The following is a 23,054-nucleotide window of genomic DNA, read 5'->3' as shown; positions in this document are numbered from 1 at the left end:
GGCATGTTTCCATTGAAAAGCATTTTTGTTCAATGTTTCCTCCCTTATGAACATTTCAGAAGACTTTTTTACTGCCTGTGTATGGTCGTCTGCGTCAGTATCCTACAGATAGTTGGCTGAAAAAGGATATGATAATGTTGTGTTGTGTAGTGAGTGTCCTCCCGTAACATCATCAATGACCCCTTACACTCCCACCATGGACTGTTCTCCCTGCTGCCCTCTGGGAAGAGACTTTGCAGCACTCGCTGCAGGTTCTGCAACAGCTTTCTCCCCGCTGCCATCAGACTGTTGAAACTCTAATCACATCACAAATCGAGACTCTTCATCACACTGTAAACATCATATTTGCACTACATGGTGAATTTTCAAATCCCTTTAAATAGAATTCAACTCTGTGTTCAACTGTATTTTGCACAATATTCATTTATTTATTTTGCACTGCTCTGAATCTTCCACATCAATGCCTTTTGCACTATGTCTCTTCCACACTGTTTACATTTTGATCACTCCTGCACTTTATAAATTGAAATGTTAATTTCACTGCTAAGCTGCTCATTCACTGTTGAAAAAGCTGTATGCATCAAAATTTTGTTTTGCATACACTCTGTGTATAGAAAATGACAAAGTTTGCACATGAAATAACCAATGCAAGCATGTACATTAGTATGTGGGATTAAGACGTTGTTGTCTAGCTAAGCTACGAACATGTATTGCATAATTGAAATATATGTTATGTATATATATATATATAGCAGTCTTGATGGTTTTAAAATACCCCTTAATCTAAAGCCTTACTGAATCTTTTCTTGGGATTACTTGTTCTCATTTTATTAAAAAAATAAGAAAACAGTTAATAAATGTCCATATTTTTTGTTTCCTCATGTCGTTTCAGGGATAGCTTATTTTTGACTTGTTAAAGACTTGAAATCTAAAACACAGGACTTTGATTTGACGTGAGACTTCTTAGTCTTTAACTTGTGAGTCAACTTGAGACTTTCCCATCTGTACTTTACTTTTGTCATGATCGGTTTAAGGTATGTGACCCACACGCAGAGAACACACTCAGAAAACACGGGAAAAAGTTTAACAGGTTTATTTGTTATAATGTGTACAGGAGTAGGATCTGGAACTCAGTGGACTGGTGAACCGGCCGAAGGTCTAAGGGGAGACCACAGAGATCAGTTCAGGGACTGTGGGAAATTTGACTGTGACCTGAATAAAGCTGGAGCGGGACTCACGTCTGAGGGGGTTCTTGTCAATCCTTGAATCCAGTCTGTGTGGGATTTTCCCAGAGAAGAGGGAACTCGTTGGAGAGCGGACAGGTAGACATACACTATATTGCCAAAAGTATTTGCTCACCTGCCTTGACTCACATATGAGCTTAAGTGACATCCCGTTCCTAATCCATAGGGTTCAATATGACGTCGGTCCACCCTTTGCAGCTAGAACAGCTTCAACTCTTCTGGGAAGGCTGTCCACAAGGTTTAGGAGTGTGTTTATGGGAATTTTTGACCATTCTTCCAGAAGCGCATTTGTGAGGTCGCACACTGATGTTGGACGAGAAGGCCTGGCTCTCAGTCTCCGCTCTAATTCATCCCAAAGGTGTTCTATCGGGTTGAGGTCAGGACTCTGTGCAGGCCAGTCAAGTTCATCCACACCAGACTCTGTCATCCATGTCTTTATGGACCTTGCTTTGTGCACTGGTGCACAGTCATGTTGGAAGAGGAAGGGGCCAGCTCCAAACTGTTCCCACAAAGTTGGGAGCATGGAATTGTCCAAAATGTCTTGGTATGCTGAAGCATTCAGAGTTCCTTTCACTGGAACTAAGGGGCCAAGCCCAGCTCCTGAAAAACAACCCCACACCATAATCCCCCCTCCACCAAACTTTACACTTGGCACAATGCAGTCAGACAAGTACCGTTCTCCTGGCAACCGCCAAACCCAGACCCGTCCATCAGATTGCCAGATGGAGAAGCGCGATTCGTCACTCCAGAGAACGCGTCTCCACTGCTCTAGAGTCCAGTGGCGGCGTGCTTTACACCACCGCATCCGACGCTTTGCATTGCACTTGGTGATGTATGGCTTGGATGCAGCTGCTCGACCATGGAAACCCATTCCATGAAGCTCTCTGCGCACTGTTCTATAGCTAATCTGAAGGCCACATGAAGTTTGGAGGTCTGTAGTGATTGACTCTGCAGAAAGTTGGCGACCTCTTCGCACTATGCGCGTCAGCATCCGCTGACCCCGCTCCGTCAGTTTACGTGGCCTACCACTTCGTGGCTGAGTTGCTGTCGTTCCCAAACACTTCCATTTTCTTATAATACAGCTGACAGTTGACTGTGGAATATTTAGGAGCGAGGAAATTTCACGACTGGATTTGTTGCACAGGTGGCATCCTATCACAGTTCCACGCTGGAATTCACTGAGCTCCTGAGAGCGACCCATTCTTTCACAAATGTTTGTAAAAACAGTCTGCATGCCTAGGTGCTTGAATTTATACACCTGTGGCCATGGAAGTGATTGGAACACCTGATTCCAATAATTTGGATGGGTGAGCAAATACTTTTGGCAATATAGTGTACGTTGGACCCAGAGGAGTAATGGAGCGGACTGTCTCTTGGATTTCCGATGGGAACTTGAACGGGAACTTGAACTGGCAAACACTCTGGCCTCGAGGTAGTGACAGACCACTGCTAAAATACTCCTCCAGTAATGAACCAACGAGCTGCATGTGTGCAGGGAGGCCCAACGAGAACAGGGCACCACCTGGTGGTGGAGAGAGAACAAACACACAAACAACCCACACAAACTGGATCCCTAACAACTTTAAGACTTGACAATAAAAAATTTAAGCCTTTAGTGTGACTTGTGAAGGACAGATACAGTATCTCATCTGCTGAAAACCTTTCTTTGTTTAAATAAATGTTTTGTAAATCATGTACATTTATTAATCACTAACTTGTAGCTATGATTAAATATAAATATACACACAAAAAACACAGACTAGGTGAAATAATACTTAATAATGGGCAATATAAGATCTAATATAGCTATGAACTGCCATGGAAATAATGTTTACACTGACTTCATTCTGATCATTAAGGAAATCCAACAGAGTTTTGAACTCACTGTGTGGCTACACTCGTGTGGCCTTGCAAGCACTCAACACACCATTCCACTACAGATGAGTACAAATACATTGAAATCTTCTGTGCTGTAATAAATGTATCTAAATAACATACTTTCTTTAAATTATATAATGTGTTTATCCAAATGTTACTGTAGTGTTCCACAAGGTTCAATTTAAGAATACAGAATCTGTATTGTTATTTTGGACCTACAATGCAATTTCTGTTGAGACACTCTGCTCAGAACACACATATATAGAACACAAACAGAATTAAAACAATTTCAAAATAAATGAGCATCTTTAAAAGTGTTCCTCAAGAAGTAAGACATAACAAAACATAAACATTTAATGGAACAGGAAAGTTGGAGCACTAATAGCATCTGTAACAACCCAAAACCGAAGTATGGGATAAATGCATGGAGATATAGCATTATTTATTTACATAAAGTGCAGCTCATGTTAAAGCTGCCTTTTAGTGAACATTAGTCATGAAATGGACTATTGTGGATCTAGAGGGGGATGATTGCCTTCACAGCCCAGGGGGAAAACTGTTTTAAAGTTTGTTCTGTATTTAATACAGCTAAACCATCTTCCCAATGCAAGTAGGACAAATAGCTAATTGACTTCCTGTGCTTTTTTATTTAGACTTATTACCATATAGTGGTGTCATCAGAAAATATGACATTTAAACGTCTATTTTATCTATATATAACGGTTATAATTGATGATGATCAGTGGTGTCAAATGTACACATATTTGTTACTTAAGTAGAAGAATAGATATTGCAGTTTAAAAACACTCCGGTCAAAGTTGAAGTATCAACTTGATCTCTACTCAAGTAAAAGTGAAAAAGTATGTGCTTCAAAAACTATTTAAAGTATAAAGGTATAAAGTAACCTTAAAAAAAAACAGCCAGATGCCACTATATGAATTGAAAGCTCAATTTTTCAACTATTTCGAAAAATGCTTTGAGATAGGGCCAAGGATGATGGAGGTCTTGTTGGGTCTCCATCTCCCGATAAGCTCTCGCCTGTGTCAGACCTTTCAGACATTTCAACGTCTTTTTCTGAATCCGACATTGTAGCATGGCATAGACAGTTCACGTTTGCAGTTTGAAGAACACCTGCTTGCTGCTGATGAAGTCCTTTAGCTAACCAATGAGTGTTTGCGTTATATGACTCATCCAATTGCACTAGTTTCCACTAGATGTGGATGGCGCCAATGATCTGCATTGGATGGCGCACATGACCTAAAATAAATATTTATAAACATTAAACTGAAGCCAAGAGTAATGAGTAAAGTTACAATGTAAGGAATAGAAAGTACAGATACTTGTGTGAAAATATGAGTAGAAGTTAGAAGTAGGAAGAAAAAAAAGTAATGGGGTAAAGTATAGATACCTAAAAAGTGTACTTAAGTACAGTAATGAAGTATTTGTACTCCGTTACTTGAAACCTCTGATGATGATACTTTTTCTTGGCTCATAGACCCAATTCAAGTGCTAATTTGGGAAGTAACTTTTCCAATGTATCTTAGCTGTAGTGTTGTCTCATCAGAATGTTCTTTTTTTACCTTACATGCCTTTCAGACTAACTTTTGTTCTAAGGTCTTCTGATCATCTCTACAAGTAGAATTTAGGTGTTTTTTTTATTTATTATTTATTTGTCTGTTTATTTATTTATGCATGTCTGCTTGACAATTAAACAATTGTTTCTGCTTTTTATGGGTCAAAAAGTCTTATTGAATTTATTTTGCTTGTATGCTTTGTGGTTTTTCCTTTAATGTGGTTGAAACTTAAATTTTACATTTATACGTTAGCTTATCGTAGATGTCAGATATTTTTTTATATAAATAAACTGTCTAGGTAAGTATATTTTACTTTATCAATAATTAATATTTGTTTTGGAGGTTGCCAGTATCTTTTGTAAAAGTACTTTTTTGTGTAATATTGGGGAGTTGGATCCTAAAACAATCGGAGATTCATAAACAGACATTTAATTTATTAGTATATTTTTTGCATGCCTTATACCCCAGGGTTTTTAGAGATTTTTATAATTTTATTTACCTATTTCATATTATATGTTTCATGTTGCACGATTGTACCATAAAAAATTCCTAGTTGTGAACTCCTTCACTAACAATGGCAATAAACCCGATTCTGAATTTAATTTGAGAATGTTAATAGATATAATGTATGAAAAAATGTTTTACATATCATTCAAATATATTAAAAAATAAACATAAGTGGGAAATATATATATATATATATATATATATATATATATATATATATATATATATATATATATTAATTTATTGAATAAATGCCCTCCGACAAGAAATATCGTCGTCTTTGCTTTTTCTACTTTTGTTGGCTTTAAAGAAAAGGATGTAAACGTTCTAATTAGCATAAGGGTGTAAGCTGGGGTTTAAATTAGTTTAAAGAAAGTTATCCTTGAGTCCTTTGCCCTCATAGACAGAAGGGTCTGATGTGGAACGCGCCCCAGTCTTTTGTTTCGGCCATCATCGGCAGTTTTCGCATTTAACCGTCGGATACCAGTCATTTAGCTAGCCAAGCTGATTAGCCTGCTACCACAGCTAATGTTTGTAGGATATTTAACGTTCCTCGAATACTACTGGATGGTACAAACATTGTAAAAAAAAAAAAAAAAGATGGCGGACGTAAAGGGACAAGGAGTTTGTTCCCCGGTTCCTCCGTTGCCTCGCCCTTCCTCTCGTAACGGCTCCGGTAGCGGCAGCATTACGCCAGACACCGGGGGCAGCTGGCAGACGCCAACCACCGTTACCTCAGGCCCCAGACTGGTGAGGATAGTAAAGTCGGACTCTGGCTACGGCTTCAACGTTCGGGGGCAAGTTAGCGAAGGCGGACAGCTGCGGAGCATTAACGGGGAGCTGTACGCTCCTCTGCAGCATGTGAGTGCTGTCCTCCCCGGGGGAGCTGCGGACAGAGCCGGTATATCAAAGGGGGACAGGATCTTGGAAGTGTAAGTTAAACATGTTCCTGCAGAAGTTCTAAAAATGACCCGATCAGATCTTAATCTCTTTATTTGTTTATTTTTTGGTGGGGGTCATCAGTGACCAAACAACCTGCCTTATCTTGAATGCAAAATTATCTGAATGAAAGGAGTGTTTGTGTTTCAGGAATCATTAGAAATTCCCCTCACACGTGCACATGATCCAAACAAAAAACCCATTTATTTGAACATATTTTATATACTATCAACTGTACTGTACACGCAGATTACATGGTTTTGGTCTTTTTTATATATATTATTGGTGCTCTTTGGATAGAAGTCATCCTCCTCAGTGGCCTGTGTGCATGCTGATGTTAGATGCTGTTGCTATGGAGAACACCACACAGCATAGAGCTCAGCATCATCAGCTCTGCCTGTTTCAGCGTGTGCAGGGTATAAGGTGTTGCAGAGATGAAGCATTGCTCTGAATTCAGCTGCAATTGGCTATGCTCTCAAAAGTGCTCAGTTGTTGTTTTTCATTTTTTTGCACACTGCTTTGTGAAAGGGTGGCCTGCAGTAACCTGGCAGTTGCTTGACCCTATTATTGCTGTGTGCATATTGTCTGATTTGCCATTAGACATCCCTGCATACCCATCTCTGCCTTCCCTTTGGGTCTGTTACTTTTGTCAACATCAGCCTTAGATTGCTTATTATTGATTATTCTCCCTGCCCTCTAGCTCACAGAGCTTCCACTCCTAGATTTAAGGTTCCCTCCCATGCAGTTCATAGAAACACCAGGCTATATCTTTGCACATTCATCCAGCTGCTGTTTGGAGGTATTTTTAGTTTTAGCCCTCATGTCAAACACAGTGTGCACCAAGCTCTGCTGCAAAACATCAGGACTTTATTTTTTCTTGAACTGTTTATTCGCACATTTATGCAGCTCTGTTCCTTTTTATGCTTTTTAAAAGTTGTCCACGTAGATTAATATTGTTTCAAGAACTTTCGCTTATTTTAAAGGTTAATGGTGTTTATTATTTATATTTTCTAATATATTAGGTGTGCTGTTAAATGAGTGTGACTGATTAAGAAATAATAATAAAGGGCACTTTTGGGGGGGATGTGTCTCTTTCTGAATCTAATGCAATTGTTCCAGTTTCTGCTTAATCATGTTCTATTTTCTTACCCATGATTTAAGACCCAACTGCTGATCTTAGTTTGACATAGGCAAACAATGATAATCTCATAATGATAATCCTATGTTTCATTGTACAAAGTCATGAATGATATAATTAAAGCAGAATTCAGGGAGATGTGACACACTCAGACTGTGTTTTACAGCTTGTTCCATCACTGTCAAAAGTGCTGACAACGTCGGTGCAAAGGCCACACTGATGCTTATTATATCATCATAGAGCTGCAGTAAAGAGAGTGATGCTCAAAATGCTCAGTCTGCATTTTTTTTCCTTGTTGGAGGATGTTCTTTCTCTCGATGCACCTGCAAAATGTTTGCATATTATTCACTTCTATTAATCCCCTGCTTACTTCTAACAACACAGCTACCTTACCTGACTTTGTTTAGTCTTAGTTTTGTGATGTGTTATGACTTGTTAATATTTTATGTGCAGCTGTCCTCAGTTTCCTCTTAGTTTATTGTTCTTTTTATTTCTCTCCACATGTTTATTATTGTTATAATATTGTTCTACAACGTCCACATAAAGCTATTCTCTTCCCTGTCATAAGTCTAGTCATAAAATACAGTTAACCAGGCAGATTGAGCTGTTTTAATTGTTCTCAAATTTGTTTCTTCAGTAGCAAAATGGGATCTTATCAGTAGCTTTTAAACGTGGAATTTTCATTCAACCTTATCATCCTGATTAGGTAAAGCATTTAAAGGCCTATCTGAAAATATTTTGTAATAAAAGTATGATGTAGCAGGTCTGCTGCTCAATCTGGTAAAGAAGAATAGTCCTTTTTACTAAATGTGAAATCTGCCACAGATCAAGTTTGCAGAAATCTTTTGTTAACTTCTGTAATAAAAGTATGATATCAGATATATTCTACAGTAGTAACTATCAGGGGAATTAGCTCACAACTTTTGCAAAGCATTATTTATTTCAACCCCTATCAGCAATATTATTTTTAAAAGTAGGGTGTATATTTAAAAAGGATTGCTTTGGAAACAGATTTCAGTAGCTTACTACAACATATTGGAGTAACTTTTGTTTTTATTTTAAGATTTTGAGTTTTGCTTATGAAAAATGATCAAAGTGCATTGCAGTAATGTAACACATGGCAGTCACATGCAAGAGGTTTTTCTTTGTCCTTCAAAACTTAGATGCAAGTTATTAAGTTTAGTAATTAAAAAAAAAATTGGGGACCAATGGAGAGCTAGTTATCTTTAATTCTTGTAGGTCTTAAACTTAACTTGCAGGAATCTACAGAAACCCTGATTAAATGGGTCAGAACACATGCAAGGTAAATATTTTGCATAACACCAATCATGTTGATAGATTATTGTTGGTCTCTGTCTGATCACATCAGATTTTGCTGGTAGTGCTTAACAGAGGTAGTTGCTTCTTTAGTCTCTGACATTTTTTTTTTTAGTCATACATTTATCTAACTTATGCAATTTTCATAAAGTTAATATAACATAAACATATTGTGCAAAAAGGAATTTAAAAGTGCTGAAAAATACATGGTGTTGCTGACAGTTAAGCGTCAGGCCTTCTTCAGAAGCTGGACTGGGTTCTGAAAATGTGAGAAAGAGCTGGAGACACTGTGGCTGCTCTCTGTGATCCTAACCATAGGTGATGTTGCTCTGGCTCTGTCATTAGAACTGCCTCTCCTCTTTCACATTACTGATAATGAGAGCACTCCCAGTGTTGCTCATGTTCACAGACGGTTAGGACTTGAGAGCTAAAATTCCAACTGCAACCAATTTCTCTTCATGAAGACAATAGTTTTATATCAATTTTATTTACTGCGTTGGCATCTATTGTGTTATCATTTGTTTAATTGTTTTGTTGTGGTTTGGTGTCACTTGAGATGTGAGGTTCAAGTAGTTAAAAGCGGAAAAGCTTCTGCATGTCTGTGGTTGCATGCATTAAAGATTATTTGCCGTAGACGCTTCACAAAAGCACCAGTGTCCTGATAAGTTTGTGTTTCTTTTCTCCCTACAGCAATGGGGTTAACGTAGAGGGAGCAACACACAAGCAGGTGGTGGATCTGATCCGGGCTGGCGAGAAGGAGCTGGTGCTGACCGTTCTGTCCGTCCCGCCGCAGGAAGCCGACTCCTTAGATCCCGGCGACGACATGTCGGCTTTGTCCTGTTACGACTACTCCGATAAGCAGGCCGTCCCGATCTCCATTCCCAGCTACAAACACACTGAGCTCAGTGGTGAAAAGTTTGTGGTGGGTGCAATACTGTGCAGTGTATCTTTGTAAATCTAAACACACAGCCAGATATTTAATGGAATAATTTATATTAAAACATATTCATAGTTTAAAATGCCTCAGTGCAGTGAGCAGCTTTTTATTTCTAAAACAACCATGTTGGAAGACACATTATTTAGTTGTAACAGGGAGGTTCAGCAGGTCCACTTATTAGCATTCAGGAAATTGCATTATTAGACTGAAAGTATATTGATAAACCATCAAATTTGACAAGAAATGTCAGAAAAAGGTATGAGCTATACAAATTGCTTACACTTTGATATCGAGTATAGCCGGTTTCTAGAAAGTCAGAAAGCACAGCCAGGTTCAGATTAAGAGGGTTTCCATACAGGTAACTCAAAGGAATGGAATTAACATCTGTTTAAAGAAAACAGCTAATTGGATGCTTTAAGAATAAAGAGTGGACTAAATGTAATTTGGTCTGATGAGTTTAGATGTACCCTGTTTCAGAGTGATGAGTGTGTAAAGGTAAAAAGACAGCATTGGGGAGGGCATGCATCACTGCATATAAACACAATGTTTTGAACTGTGGTGGCTGCAGCTGGCCAGGCTTTACTTCAATAACATTATGAACTTAATGTTTTCCCTAATGGTGTGGGTATATTCCAAGATGAAAACGGCAGGATTCATCAGGTTCAGATCATTCAGGGAGAATGAAAACTGATGTTCAGGTATAGACTGGACAGCACAGTCCAGATCTTAACCTTGCTTATAATCTTTGGGATCTATCAGAAGAATAATGTGCACAGCTTGCAAGATCCTACAAAAACATTAATGCAAGCTTTGGAGGAGAGCACTCAATATATATTTTCCCATTCTGAATAATTGACATATCCTGTCTTTTCAGGTATATAATGTATACATGGCGGGAAGGCAGCTGTGCTCTAAGCGTTACCGGGAGTTTGTGATTTTACACCAAAACCTTAAGAGGGAATTTGCCAATTTTACTTTTCCCAAGCTTCCTGGGAAGTGGCCGTTTTCACTTTCCGAGCAGCAGCTAGATGCACGCCGCCGAGGCTTGGAGGAATACCTGGAAAAAGGTGAAGGGGATGTCAATATTTGCCAATTTTTTTGCATACAAAGTTTTTAATGTACCCTAATAGGACGTAATACCATTTATTTATTTATTTTATCCTGTGGTTTTAAATGTTCGTTTATGTCGGTTAGATCCTATTTTTATGATGGCTACATGTTTGGTTTCGAATCTTTCAGCTTCATAAACCCTCCAGGCACATGTAATTTTGTGCTAAAATGAATCTGAGTGTGAAAAAAGCTTAGAAGAGAGAGAGGATGCCTGGAAGTGTGCTGTTATTTTATACTTAGACACAAAACTTAACTCCAGAAATGTTTTTGTTTGTCTGATCTGCAGTCTGCTCAGTACGGGTAATTGGAGAAAGCGACATCATGCAGGAGTTCTTGTCTGAATCAGATGAGGTAAAACGGAAAAAAAGAAAGCTGAAAGAAATGTTCTCCTCCACTTAAATGTGTCATTTTTCGTCTCTCTTCCTTCAACCTAGAACTATAATGGGGTTTCAGATGTGGAGTTGAGAATAGCTATGCCAGATAAGACAACGCTCACTGTTAGAGTTCGTAAAAACTCCACAACAGACCAAGTTTATCAGGTAAAAACCCATCGGTTTTTTTTACAGCCATGTTTTCTTGTTCCTTGTCACTTTCTACCTCCATCTACTCTCTTTCCCAGGCTGTGGTAATGAAGCTTGGTATGGATAGTATTACAGCCAGCTACTTCGCTCTGTTTGAGGTCATCAACCACACCTTTGGTGAGTAAAAACAGAACCAAAATGTAGTTGTGCCTCTCCTTTGTGTTTTAACATTTCATTAAATAGTCCATGACAGCTTTTCCACTTCTGCTTTTTGCTAGGAGAAAAATATCCTTTTTAAAAAGCAAGTCACTGACTGGTTTCACTTCCATGAGTGTAAAAGGAGTCAGATTTATCGGTGGGGGATTGAATGATGCCCGTCTAAACTCTGGTATCTGTTACTTTTAGTGTGCAGATCACCATAATTCCCAGCTTTTTTCTTATTCGGGCACATGGTATGCCTTTTTGTTTTTTGTCATTCTGTGATTCATGACAGCATTAGATGTAAAAAAAAAAAAATAAAAAATCTGGTTACATCTCATTTACAGTATTTACTGGACTAAAGAGTGCACATATCTATAAGGTGTGCCCACTAAATTTTTTGGAAAAACTGGAAACTTACATCTGCGATGGACTGGGGACCTGCACAGGATGTGCCATGCCTCTCGCCCGTAGACTGCTGGAGATAGGCAGTAGCACCCCTCGCGACCACGTGATTAGCTTGACGGAAGATGGATGGATTGATGGAAACTTACATGTATAAGAGGCTAAAAGCCAATCTACTGAATTGTCCCCCACCAAACCTCTAGGAGGAGCTCTACATATCACCCCAAGAGTAGGGACAAAGAAAATGCTAGCTCCCCTTAGCTTGTTGGCTTGCAGTAGTAAAAGGGGATCTTTATTTCAGCCCAGTCTCTTCATCGGTTCAGTTTAATGCTGCAAATAAATGGCAAAATGTTTTAATTCGGGATATTTGTTCTCTAACGTGTCTGCTGCTAGCAAGTTCTTGTGCTACATGAAAACTAGCACCTTATTCTTTCATTTCCATCTTAGACTTCCCCTAGCGGCTTTTTTTTGAAAAATCTACAAGAAAGCCACACCTTCTTATAAACATGTTTCAAAGTGTGGGGGGAAAAAAATTAGCAGCTTATAGTCCGAAAATACTGGAATGATCAGTCTGTTCTTTCTTTCCTTCCCTTCTGTGTTTATTCCTAACAGTGGATTTTGCATCATACATTTTAATGACTGACTACACCAGAAATATCTACTGTGATTTTATAGTAATCCTTATAGTCTTTAGTATTTATTCTTCAGTTGATCATGTTGCTTTGATACTAACATTGAGATAATCTTACTTTAGATATTTTCATCATCTTTAAAAAACAAAAAGAAAACCAAAAAAGCAGTTAAAATATTCAAACCTACAATTCTTGTTAGGTTTAAAAGGTGCATTGTTAGAAGATAAGATGATGCAACATGGTAGTCAACACACTCTACTTTTGCATATGTCCTCATTTGATTTTCTGTGTTCCTACAATAAAAAAAAGGTTTGCTTACATTATAGTAACAACTTTTTTTCCCCCTCTTTCTATCATCTTTATTTTTGCAGTGCGTAAACTGGCCCCCAATGAGTTCCCTCATAAACTTTATATACAGAACTATACCTCAGCCATCCCAGGAACCTGCCTCACTCTGCGAAAGTGGCTCTTCACCACAGAAGAGGAGATCTTGCTCAATGAAAACCAGCTTGCTGTTAACTACTTCTTTCATCAGGTTTGTGAATATTTGCCCGATCTGTATTTATGCTGTTTTCTTTGTTGAATGTCGTCCTCCCTGACTCTCTGCAGGCAGCTGATGATGTGAAGAAAGGCTTCATCAAAGTTCAGCAGAAGTCTTATCAGCTCCAAAAGCTGGCAGAGCAGATGAAGATGTCCATGGTTAGTTTCACAATTTCAAATCATAATTACTTAGCATTATTCAGTTTACATTTTTCTACAGTGTTTATAAATGGAAACTAGTTTATAAACTAGAACGTAAGCTACGGTCAGACCGCACGCTGCAGGAGCAGCAGAAGCAGCTGGTTTACATGCAAAGTCTTGACCACTCTGAGCAGCTGAAGCAGCGCCTCATGAGCTTCTGAGGCCCGGGATGCGCTGCACAAGCAGCAGCTGCAGGAGTTGAAAAGTTTTGTTGCTCGACGTACCACATCAACCAATCAGGATGCTGATCTGGGAGCTGGCAGGGAGACAGACACAGCACCTCTGATGCAGATCGCTATGATCACGCCACTGAAACAGTATATTAACTCCTCAATTAGCTTAAAATATCGAAACCTGCCGACAAAATATGTTAGCTTTTATTATTTTGGTGCCTGCAGTTTGGATTAAACTAAAATTTCCTAGCAGAAAACCTCCAAGAGGCGACCAGGCCAGAGGCTGCTGTAGAAGGGGATTTCCAGTGACAGAGCACCACCGGTGTACAGGGGTTTAATGCTCGTCCGACAGCGAAATAATATTTGAAGGCAGGATCATAATCTGGATGAACTGACAGCACAGATTAAGTTATCAGGTCCAACATTTTCACTTAAAAGCATATTCTGACCTTACTGTGTACACGCATTGAAAATGAAGCAGCAGAAGCTTTTTTGCTGCTTCCAATGCTTGTGGTCTGAACGTAGCAGGAGACTCTCCCTCATCACCTTTCCACCGTTTTAAAAAATTTTCATCAGTTCTAAAATAACAAGTCTCCACAACATTACGTTAAGACTTCACGAGGATTAAGAATTCCTGCCACCTCAATGAATACTGTCAGGAACACAGTCAGTAAGAATGGATTGTTATATTAATTAACCATTATTTTAAAGGAATACTGGGATGTTTGGCACGTTTAAATTTGGACGGAAACAAGTGCTATAATAATATAAATAAATAATTTATAAAAATAATTATTTAAATGTGTCTTTAAATTTCAAAGAATTAAATTATTTCATGATTTAGCACACCACAAATTATTTTAAACCATCACATATCCATCAAAGTCAAGGTGATGGAACTAGGGACACTTCCATAGAAACCCTGTCATCTGATTGGCAGCGCCTCACTAAGCAAGATAAGACAACATTTTTCTTCTTTTCTTTATTCTAAAGTCAACATTTTTGTTTCGAAAAGTTGAGCAACTCCAGCTTCTACATACATTGTTTGGTCCTCATAAGAAAACTGGACTCGGTGTTAGTCATTTGGCGGGGCTAAAACGTTCCTCTCACCACCAAACATTTCACAAACATTTTTTGTGAAATAATTTCTGCCTTTTTCAGCAATTATAGAGAAGAAGCTAATCAGACGTCAGGGTTTCTATAGAAACCGCCCTATCCCACCTCCTTCGCGTTGACGGATGTGTAACCGTTTAAATTAATTCATGGTGTGGCTCATTACAGGACACCTTTTCCTTCCACTAAACTTTCTATCAGTACTCTGCTTTTTTTATCCACCACCAGACTTCCTTCCCAGGTTTTTTTTGTATGAATGATGCTTTTTTAATTATCTTATGTAATACTACAAAAGTGAGAAATTTGGGGTTTTCATTGGCCTTAGCCACAACCATTGAAATGAAGAAATAATTATCTCTCTATGTAATTAAATTAAGTGAGCACCAGATTTTGAAATGTATGACTAAAAAAGGATAACTTATTTTGATGATGTTTTAATGTTAAAAATACATGTGTAAAAAATAAAACCAAAAAGGTCAATTTTCTGATGCACAATGGGACACAAAAGGAGTGACGAATGCCTGAATAAAATTAGATACAAAAGTAGATATATCTTATACTTTTCTTATACTTTTAAAGTATAAGATGATGGCAGAGACAAAACTTGATGTAAAGGCATGAAAATAACATCTAAATAAGTATTTTAGATATGACGGGGTATTGGGGTCAGGCTAGAGATTTTTTTTTTTTTATTTCAAGAACAAAGTAATATTAGGGGGAAAAAAATGCAACATTACGAGAATAATTTTATGACTTTATTCCCATAATATTATGTTTTTTTTCCCCTAAGTAAATATAAAAAGAAATCTCTAGCCTGGCCCTAATATTCCATCGTATTTAGTAAACTGTTAGATGATAATAAAGAAATACACTCACCGGCCGCTTTATTAGGTACCTCATGCTAGTAACGGGTTGGACCCCCTTTTGCCTTCAGAACTGCCTCAATTCTTTGTGGCATAGATTCAACAAGGTGCTGGAAGCATTCCTCAGGGAGTTTGGTCCATATTGACATGATGGCATCACACAGTTGCCGCAGATTTGTCGGCTGCACATCCATGATGCGAATCTCCCGTTCCACCACATCCCAAAGATGCTCTATTGGATTGAAATCTGGTGACTGTGGAGGCCATTTGAGTACAGTGAACTCATTGTCATGTTCAAGAAACCAGTCTGAGATGATTCCAGCTTTATGACATGGCGCATTATCCTGCTGAAAGTAGCCATCAGAAGTTGGGTACATTGTGGTCATAAAGGGATGGACATGGTCAGCAACAATACTCAGGTAGGCTGTGGCGTTGCAACGATGCTCAATTGGTACCAAGGGGCCCAAAGAGTGCCAAGAAAATATTCCCCACACCATGACACCACCACCACCAGCCTGAACCGTTGATACAAGGCAGGATGGATCCATGCTTTCATGTTGTAGACGCCAAATTCTGACCCTACCATCCGAATGTCGCAGCAGAAATCGAGACTCATCAGACCAGGCAACGTTTTTCCAATCTTCTATTGTCCAATTTCGATGAGCTTGTGCAACTTGTAGCCTCAGTTTCCTGTTCTTAGCTGAAAGGAGTGGCACCCGGTGTGGTCTTCTGCTGCTGTAGCCCATCTGCCTCAAAGTTTGACGTACTGTGCGTTCAGAGATGCTCTTCTGCCCACCTTGGTTGTAACGGTTGGTTATTTGAGTCACTGTTGCCCTTCTATCAGCTCGAACCAGTCTGGCCATTCTCCTCTGACCTCTGGCATCAACAAGGCATTTCCGCCCACAGAACTGCCGCTCACTGGATGTTTTTTCTTTTTCTGACCATTCTCTGTAAACCCTAGAGATGGTTGTGCGTGAAAATCCCAGTAGATCAGCAGTTTCTGAAATACTCAGACCAGCCCTTCTGGCACCAACAATCATGCCACGTTCAAAGTCACTCAAATCACCTTTCTTCCCCATACTGATGCTCGGTTTGAACTGCAGGAGATTGTCTTGACCATGTCTACATGCCTAAATGCACTGAGTTGCCGCCATGTGATTGGCTGCTTAGAAATTAAGTGTTAAGAGCAGTTGGACGCAGTTTCAGTGCATGGTCGTAATATGCCACACCGTTTCTTTTGGGAATACTGTGGTTATGTGTATGAAAGACAGCTGTGAGGTCTAATCATTAAAACTAGGAATGCACGATATTGGGATTTTGGCCGATATCCGATATGCCGATATTTTAAAACTCATGTAACCGATAACCGATATCGATACTGATGTTAAAGCTGGACAATAATAAGTAATCATTGAAAATAGCAGTTTTGTTATCCATTTCTGACACTTTGAAAAATAATATACTCAAACATATTTTCATATGCTGATATCAAATAGATTTTTAAAAACGTGGTATCGATCTATTTTACTTTCAAAACCTCGTGAAATTTCATCGTTCTGTTACAAACTCTCTTGATATTTTGCAAATTCTTGTGAGATTTTGTTAGTAAAATAGATCGATACCACGTCAATGTATCAACATATAAAAATATGGCAAATTTTCGTGAATTTTCGAGGGATTTTGTAGCATAACGATGACATATAACAATATTTCATTAGTAAAAGAGATTGATATGGTGTTTTTAAATGGCAATATATCAGCATATGAAGATATTGTGATATTTTAATGTATCAATATTTTTTCCCTCGTCTTTAGAAGTTTTTAAGTCTGTAAAAAAGAAGTTTTTGAGGAAGAAGAAGAAGTACTGGTAGTATTTTTTTTTTAGACTTTAGAAACTCAGAAGCTGATCAAATATCGGGTTAAATATCGGTGGGGTGGCCGATGTCCAATATTCAGTTTTAAGGCCGATACAGGCCGATACCGATAGGGGGCCGATTATATCGTGCATCCCTAATTAAAACTGTTTAAAAGTGCTGCTCCCATGCTGTAAATGACATTTAAGCAAGACTTAAACCTTTCAAAAATGCAATGTTCATGTAACAAGGACTGAAGGAGCTTATATTTAACTATTTTATTACTTTTTATTCTTACTTTTTCTACTCTCCGTTCTTACTTGACCTGTATGTTGTCTTTAACTATCCCTGTATTTTCAGAAACAGTTGGTATGAATACCAGCACAGCATACCTATATATTTTGTTCTGCCTCTTTTACTCTAGAGACATGTGCTCTGTCATAGCCTCACTCACATTTCTATAAGTAAGAGCTCAGCTGGAAATATCCTGCAATGAAAGAGACGGGAGAAGAAAAAAACATCTGCGCTCTCTGCAGAACATCTCCAATGTTAGGTTAAAAAGTCTCTTTAAATGGAAAATAAATCATTGGAAATCAACTAGCAAAAATGAATGCAGTAGTTTAGGGAAATTAAAATGTTGATAAGATGTTTGTTTTTTTTTCTGTGGCCCAATGCTTACAGAGATTTAGCAGGTTTGAGTCTGATCTGCAGGGCTAAGAAAGAGCAGCCTACTTGAAATTGGAAGAGCATGATTCGCTTTAGCTGTTTTCACACAAAAAATGGCATCTCCCCGTTTTTTTTTTTTGTGCTGAGGTATGCTATCTCTGATTTGTGCTTGAGAATGATGTTGTGAAACAAGAAAATGTTTTACTTCTCAGTTTCGCTTCATTGTTCTCATGATTGCCTCTCTTGGTCACGCACTGCACAGATTAAACTGCAGAAAACTTCTGCTGCAAATCTGTTGGCCTTCAGTTGTCCTGCTTTATGACCAGGAACGTTTTGTGGGGATGTGGGGAGTGGGTTTTAAATACTATAGCAATTTTTAGTTATCTACATAGGAAAAGGCTGGTTCTCATCCCCTGAATTTGTTTAAGCAGTTGTTGTTTCTATCATGTCTGCTGTGCAATTCCTTTCAGTACCTGGGCTTGTTGCGGAGCTGTGAGGGCTACAATGAGATCGTATTCCCGCATTGTTCCTGTGACTCTCGACGTAAAGGCCATGTGATCACAGCAATCAGTATACAGAACTTTAAGCTGCATGCCTGTACAGAAGAAGGTACACTTGAGGTAAATACAGCGGCCTGCCAATGCATTTTACTTTTTGACATTGCATTTGCTTCCTGCGTGTCAGATGGAGCAAATTAAAGACTCCTTGTCATTCCAGAACCAAGTGATTGTATTTGAGTGGGAAGAGATGCAAAGATGGGACACAGATGAAGAGGGCATGGCTTTCTGCTTTGAATATACACGGGGAGAGAAGAAGCCACGCTGGGTGAAGATTTTTACTCCCTATGTAAGTTTAAAAATGTTTTTTTTCTGATGTTTTTAAGATGTTCTTTTTGCCTTTTGCACTTTTTTTAAGTAACCTGACACACCAGGCAATGAGAGCTGTTAAAAACTAAAATTAAAACTCACCATTAGAAGGCTACAATAAGTCTGCAGAGATCCACAGCTAAGGAGAGAAAATTGGTTCGTTTTGCAGTCTACTAATTTTATCTCTGTGGTTTAGTGGTAAGAATGGTACATTTTTTTATGAAAATTCTTTAGAAGTCCTGTTTGTTGGCCTAAGGCATTTTATAAGCCAGAGCAGTCATGTGGAAAAAGATCCTTTGGCTACATTACCTATTTAACCCTAAGTTTGACAGAAAGCTAGTGATACCTTTAACCCTGGACACACTATCTTTCTGTGAAACACGGTGGTGACAGTATCATGCACCATGGGTGGAGGAAAACTAACAGAGAATTAACCTAAATCAACAATTTCCACCATAAAGCATGGTGATGGCCGCATTATTCTGTAGGGATGCTTTTCTTCATTAGAGGTTAGAGTTTATGGGAAGATAGATGGAGTTAAATACAGAAACATCTTTGATGTAAACCGCAAAAAGAACTGCAAAAAAACGAGGATGGAGGCTTATCTTCCTCATCTGTCACTGGTCTCAAACTCTGTACTTTATAATTGACTTGGCTTTCTCGGTATGCAAAACTAATTGCAACCAAAGGGGTTTACAATTTTTTTTCTACATAAATTCCACAATCCTCTTCCTACTCTGCAATAATGAACTGTTATGTGTTGATCAATCATATAATATCCCAATAGGATAACAGATTATCAGGGATTAAAGTATTCTGGCCCCAGGCCGGATTTCCGGCTCATAGCGATTGCCCGTGGGTAAAAAAAAAAAAAATCTCTCTATAAATTTATAAAAAGATAATCGAAATCCCTCTTGCGTTTGTCAGCCAATGGTAGCAAAGTAGCGCTCTGAAACTAACAATATTAGCCAAGCAGAAGACGAAGGTGGTGAGTCTTAGGAAAGCGCGTACCTCCTCCTCCCGTTTCTTGCCCAAGTCACCAGATAGATTGTGGTACAGTGCTGAAGCTCTACACGTTAAACAGAGAGACGTGTAAAAAGTCAATAAATTAATTAAACTTCGTGTTTGGAGAGAAGGACGACAGAACGGAATTTCATGGAGTGGGCACAATGCAGTTCATGAACTCCAGGGAAGATGTCATCACCATTGATAAAGGTCTTAAACATGAATGGCCCTGGGCACGGCCGGAGGAGACAGGACGAGATATAAATATATATATATATAATGTATATGATCAGGATTTATTTTTTTTGCTTTAATCCCTGTATTATGTTTTCAAAGCGGTCTGTAATATTAAGGACCTATTCAGAGTGTTATTAATGTGTTTCTCCTTGTCTTTTCCCCTACTTGGATGATATTTAGTTTAACTACATGCATGAGTGCTTCGAAAGAGTCTTCTGTGAGCTGAGGTGGAGGAAAGAGGTATCAACAATCCACTTATAACCTTCTCGGTGGACACTATGTTCTAGTGTCATTCATTATTAGCTTGGATGTGTGTTTTCAGGTGGAAGAGGAGGCCACAGACAAGGACAACAAGAACTGCAGTAAAGATGGCATGTGTGGAAAGGTAAACTTCAGAATGAGCAAAAGCCTTTTCACATTTCACAAACCGGCAGGACTTTGTCCTGATGGCTGTTTGTGTTGCAGAACATTTTCCAGCTGCTGAGGCACAGAAGAGATGGAGGAACGTAGAGGGTGGCGTTTCACCGTCTCAGCTGAGTGTTTACCCTGACCCAGTCTCGCTCATCCATGAACTTACATGGTCATCATTTACACTCCATTAACTACTATACAAGAAGCTGCTCCCCACATGTTAACCGACAACCATTTGCTGAAAAACAATGAAAACAGAAGCATTTAGAAGAACTACATGACTCACGAGCCAGAACTTATGAATCCAGCACTTCATAAACATGTGTTAAACTAAAGCCTCTATGGACTGAAGGGGATGGATTCATCCAAGCCTTTCCTTCTTGGGTTGGACTCAGCATGGATTATGAAATGCTACCAGGGATCATTTAAGCTTTTTTTCCCCCCTTTCTTTTTTTCAACTGAAAATATAAAAATTTCAAGTGAATTACTGGTGCACAAACAATGAAACTGAAACCAATCAGAGAGAGGAATGGAGGAAATGACCGATCAGCAATACTTATCCATATCCTGCAGATAGGAGTCAAAGCAAAACAAGATCCTGTGTTGCAACATTTGGTCAAATCAGGTTACATGTTTAAATTTGCTTTAGAAATAATCATTAACACAAACAAGTATGACAAACTACTTGTTATTTGGAATTTTTATGTGGATGAACATGAAGAAGAAACTTGGATTTACACTAATATTGCACTTTATCAAACTTTATGAACAGCTATAAGATGTGCAGATTGAAACAGGGAAATGATACAAGTGCTCAATACTGGAATAAGGTTATACTACATATAATTTTTTTATTGGAGTTGAATTATAGATTGCAGTCTCAACTAATGTTAAAGCCATGGCTTTAACCTTTGTTTACAGGTAACTCTCAGTAAATTACTATATCTTAAAATAATTATTTTATTATGGTAATTCCATTTAAAAAAATTTACTTATAATTTCGATGAATTAAATGCAGAAAGAGAGATATGTTTGATGTGTGTTTCAGTTAATTTTGACGATTTTGGCAAGAAGATCCAAAATTCAGTTTCTCTGAAAAGTAAGATATATTTTTTGTTTGTTTGTTTTTAATTTCTGAAATCTTTAAAGGGACAGTGTGTAAGATGTATCACCATCTAGTGGTGCATTAAATGAATTATAAATGACATTGGTGCCTCCCCTTTAAGTTTGCGACACCTACTAAGGAAGCTGTGGAGTGACATGTTCTAATAGCAGCTAATAACTGTTGCATCAGAGCTCATCCAATGTAGGCTAAAAAAATTAGTTGTCTCTGCTATAAATACAAAATAAAATTAACTGCTTTATTGAATGACCTTACCTGTCCAGCAGAAACCCTGCAATCTGAGTGTCCATTTCGTCCTCTCCGTCATAAATTATCCCCACCTGGTGAAACCTGCTCCAATGTGATTTTTTTGTCCTCGTTATTACGTCTTTTTCCTTTTTTTGATTTGTTTCTTTTGCCTCTCAATCAACATAAAGTACAGATGTTCTTCCATTGCAATAGAAAGAGGACGATAGAACAATCTAGAGTTGTTTTTGCATGTTTTTAACACTTCGGACACCACCAACCTATTTCCAGATAGTAAAACAATGCCGCCAAGTTTAGCCTCTCTCTGCTTCTCTAATCAAAAATACTGACATGACATGGTATCCCCGAAAGGGTGCACCACCCCTTATATATTTATAAACAACTAGTTCTAAGCAATGAGAATGTGCTCTTCTTTTATATCATGTAATTAGACTTTTACAGAATTTGTATTTATTAAACCAATTCTAGATTTTTGCTAATTAAAAGTCAGATTTGTTACACACTGTCCCTTTAACCTTGGCCCAAAGAATTATAGCTAAAGAAGCTGGTTTGTTCTGTGTTGTAGACAGATGTTCGTTTTTAGACACTCCAGCTGCTGCCTCTTCCATATCAAATCCCCTCCCAAAACTTGAATAGGCTTTAGTTTTCCCTATTGCTTGTGCGCTTTTTGTTTCCTTCTGCTCAACTTGCTTGTATAACTCTGACAACTCCAGCTTCCTCAGAAAACATCTCGTAACCCACAGCATAACCGTGTTTCAAATCTTTTCTTTTTGTCTAATGAATAGACATTTTTTTTTCTGAGAAACAGAATTTTATATTTTTAGTAGTGGTAACCCATAATCATCAAAATTAACTTTAATAAATGCTTGAAATATTTAATTTCTGTGTGATGATTGTTTACGGATTCAGATTAGTTACTGACAGAACTTTGTCTGCCAATTAAACTAATTTGTTTTGATGCACCTGTACCTGCAGTATCATGGGAGCTCTACATGCAAAAGGGAAATATTGTATGAAATGATGTTCAGGGTGAATTACTCAGAATAAACAGCAGGGGTCATTCTGTCCTTTCTGCTCCCTTGTTCACAGTGATTACTTCTTCTCTTGGAGCTCCCACAGGATTTATATTAGGCTTGTAAGTCAAGCGGCCTTTCCATGCCGCATTGTTTGTCTGTGGCTGGTGCTTTGCTGTACTGGTCAACCATCCATTCACTGCAGAAGTCAGGCTTAGTTAACGACATTTCTTATCAGAAGGTAATGTTTTCTTCCTAATATAATGAGATAAATGGGCTCTGTCAGTTAACGCTTCATAGCGTTAACTGACTGATATTAACTTTCCTTTGATAAAGGAAATTAT

At 38.3% G+C, this 23,054-nt stretch overlaps 1 protein-coding gene across 2 annotated transcripts; it reads left to right on the top strand.

Moving 5' to 3' along the window:
- Positions 1–5,621: 5,621 nt before the first annotated feature.
- snx27b (sorting nexin 27b) lies at positions 5,622–22,781 on the top strand. 2 transcript variants are annotated; one of them, XM_038290236.1, is made up of 13 exons: positions 5,622–6,135; positions 9,288–9,519; positions 10,409–10,601; positions 10,931–10,995; positions 11,079–11,183; positions 11,264–11,342; positions 12,772–12,935; positions 13,010–13,099; positions 18,280–18,429; positions 18,527–18,655; positions 20,098–20,157; positions 20,240–20,288; positions 20,383–22,781. In XM_038290236.1, exons 1-13 carry the CDS (start codon positions 5,804–5,806, stop codon positions 20,517–20,519), a joined length of 1,785 nt encoding a protein of 594 aa, XP_038146164.1. In that variant the 5' UTR covers positions 5,622–5,803; the 3' UTR covers positions 20,520–22,781. The 2 variants fall into 2 exon arrangements, with proteins under 2 accessions (XP_038146164.1, XP_038146163.1); XM_038290235.1 differs by having other exon boundaries at positions 5,627–6,135; positions 20,240–20,302.
- Positions 22,782–23,054: the final 273 nt, after the last annotated feature.

Source organism: Cyprinodon tularosa, unplaced genomic scaffold (assembly GCF_016077235.1).
Source record: "Cyprinodon tularosa strain WSP-4 unplaced genomic scaffold, ASM1607723v1 ctg277, whole genome shotgun sequence".
Lineage (NCBI taxonomy): Eukaryota > Metazoa > Chordata > Actinopteri > Cyprinodontiformes > Cyprinodontidae > Cyprinodon > Cyprinodon tularosa.
This window is presented reverse-complemented; position numbering and strand designations above follow the sequence as displayed.

What these genes read in the sequence shown, in the direction of transcription:
- snx27b (XM_038290236.1), top strand. Translation starts at nt 5,804, where the DNA reads ATGGCGGACGTAAAGGGACAAGGAGTTTGTTCCCCGGTTCCTCCGTTG. An exon ending in TTAACTACTTCTTTCATCAG is followed by an intron (nt 12,936 to 13,009) that starts GTTTGTGAATAT and finishes GACTCTCTGCAG; the next exon opens with GCAGCTGATGATGTGAAGAA. An exon ending in AGCTGAGGTGGAGGAAAGAG is followed by an intron (nt 20,158 to 20,239) that starts GTATCAACAATC and finishes GTGTGTTTTCAG; the next exon opens with GTGGAAGAGGAGGCCACAGA.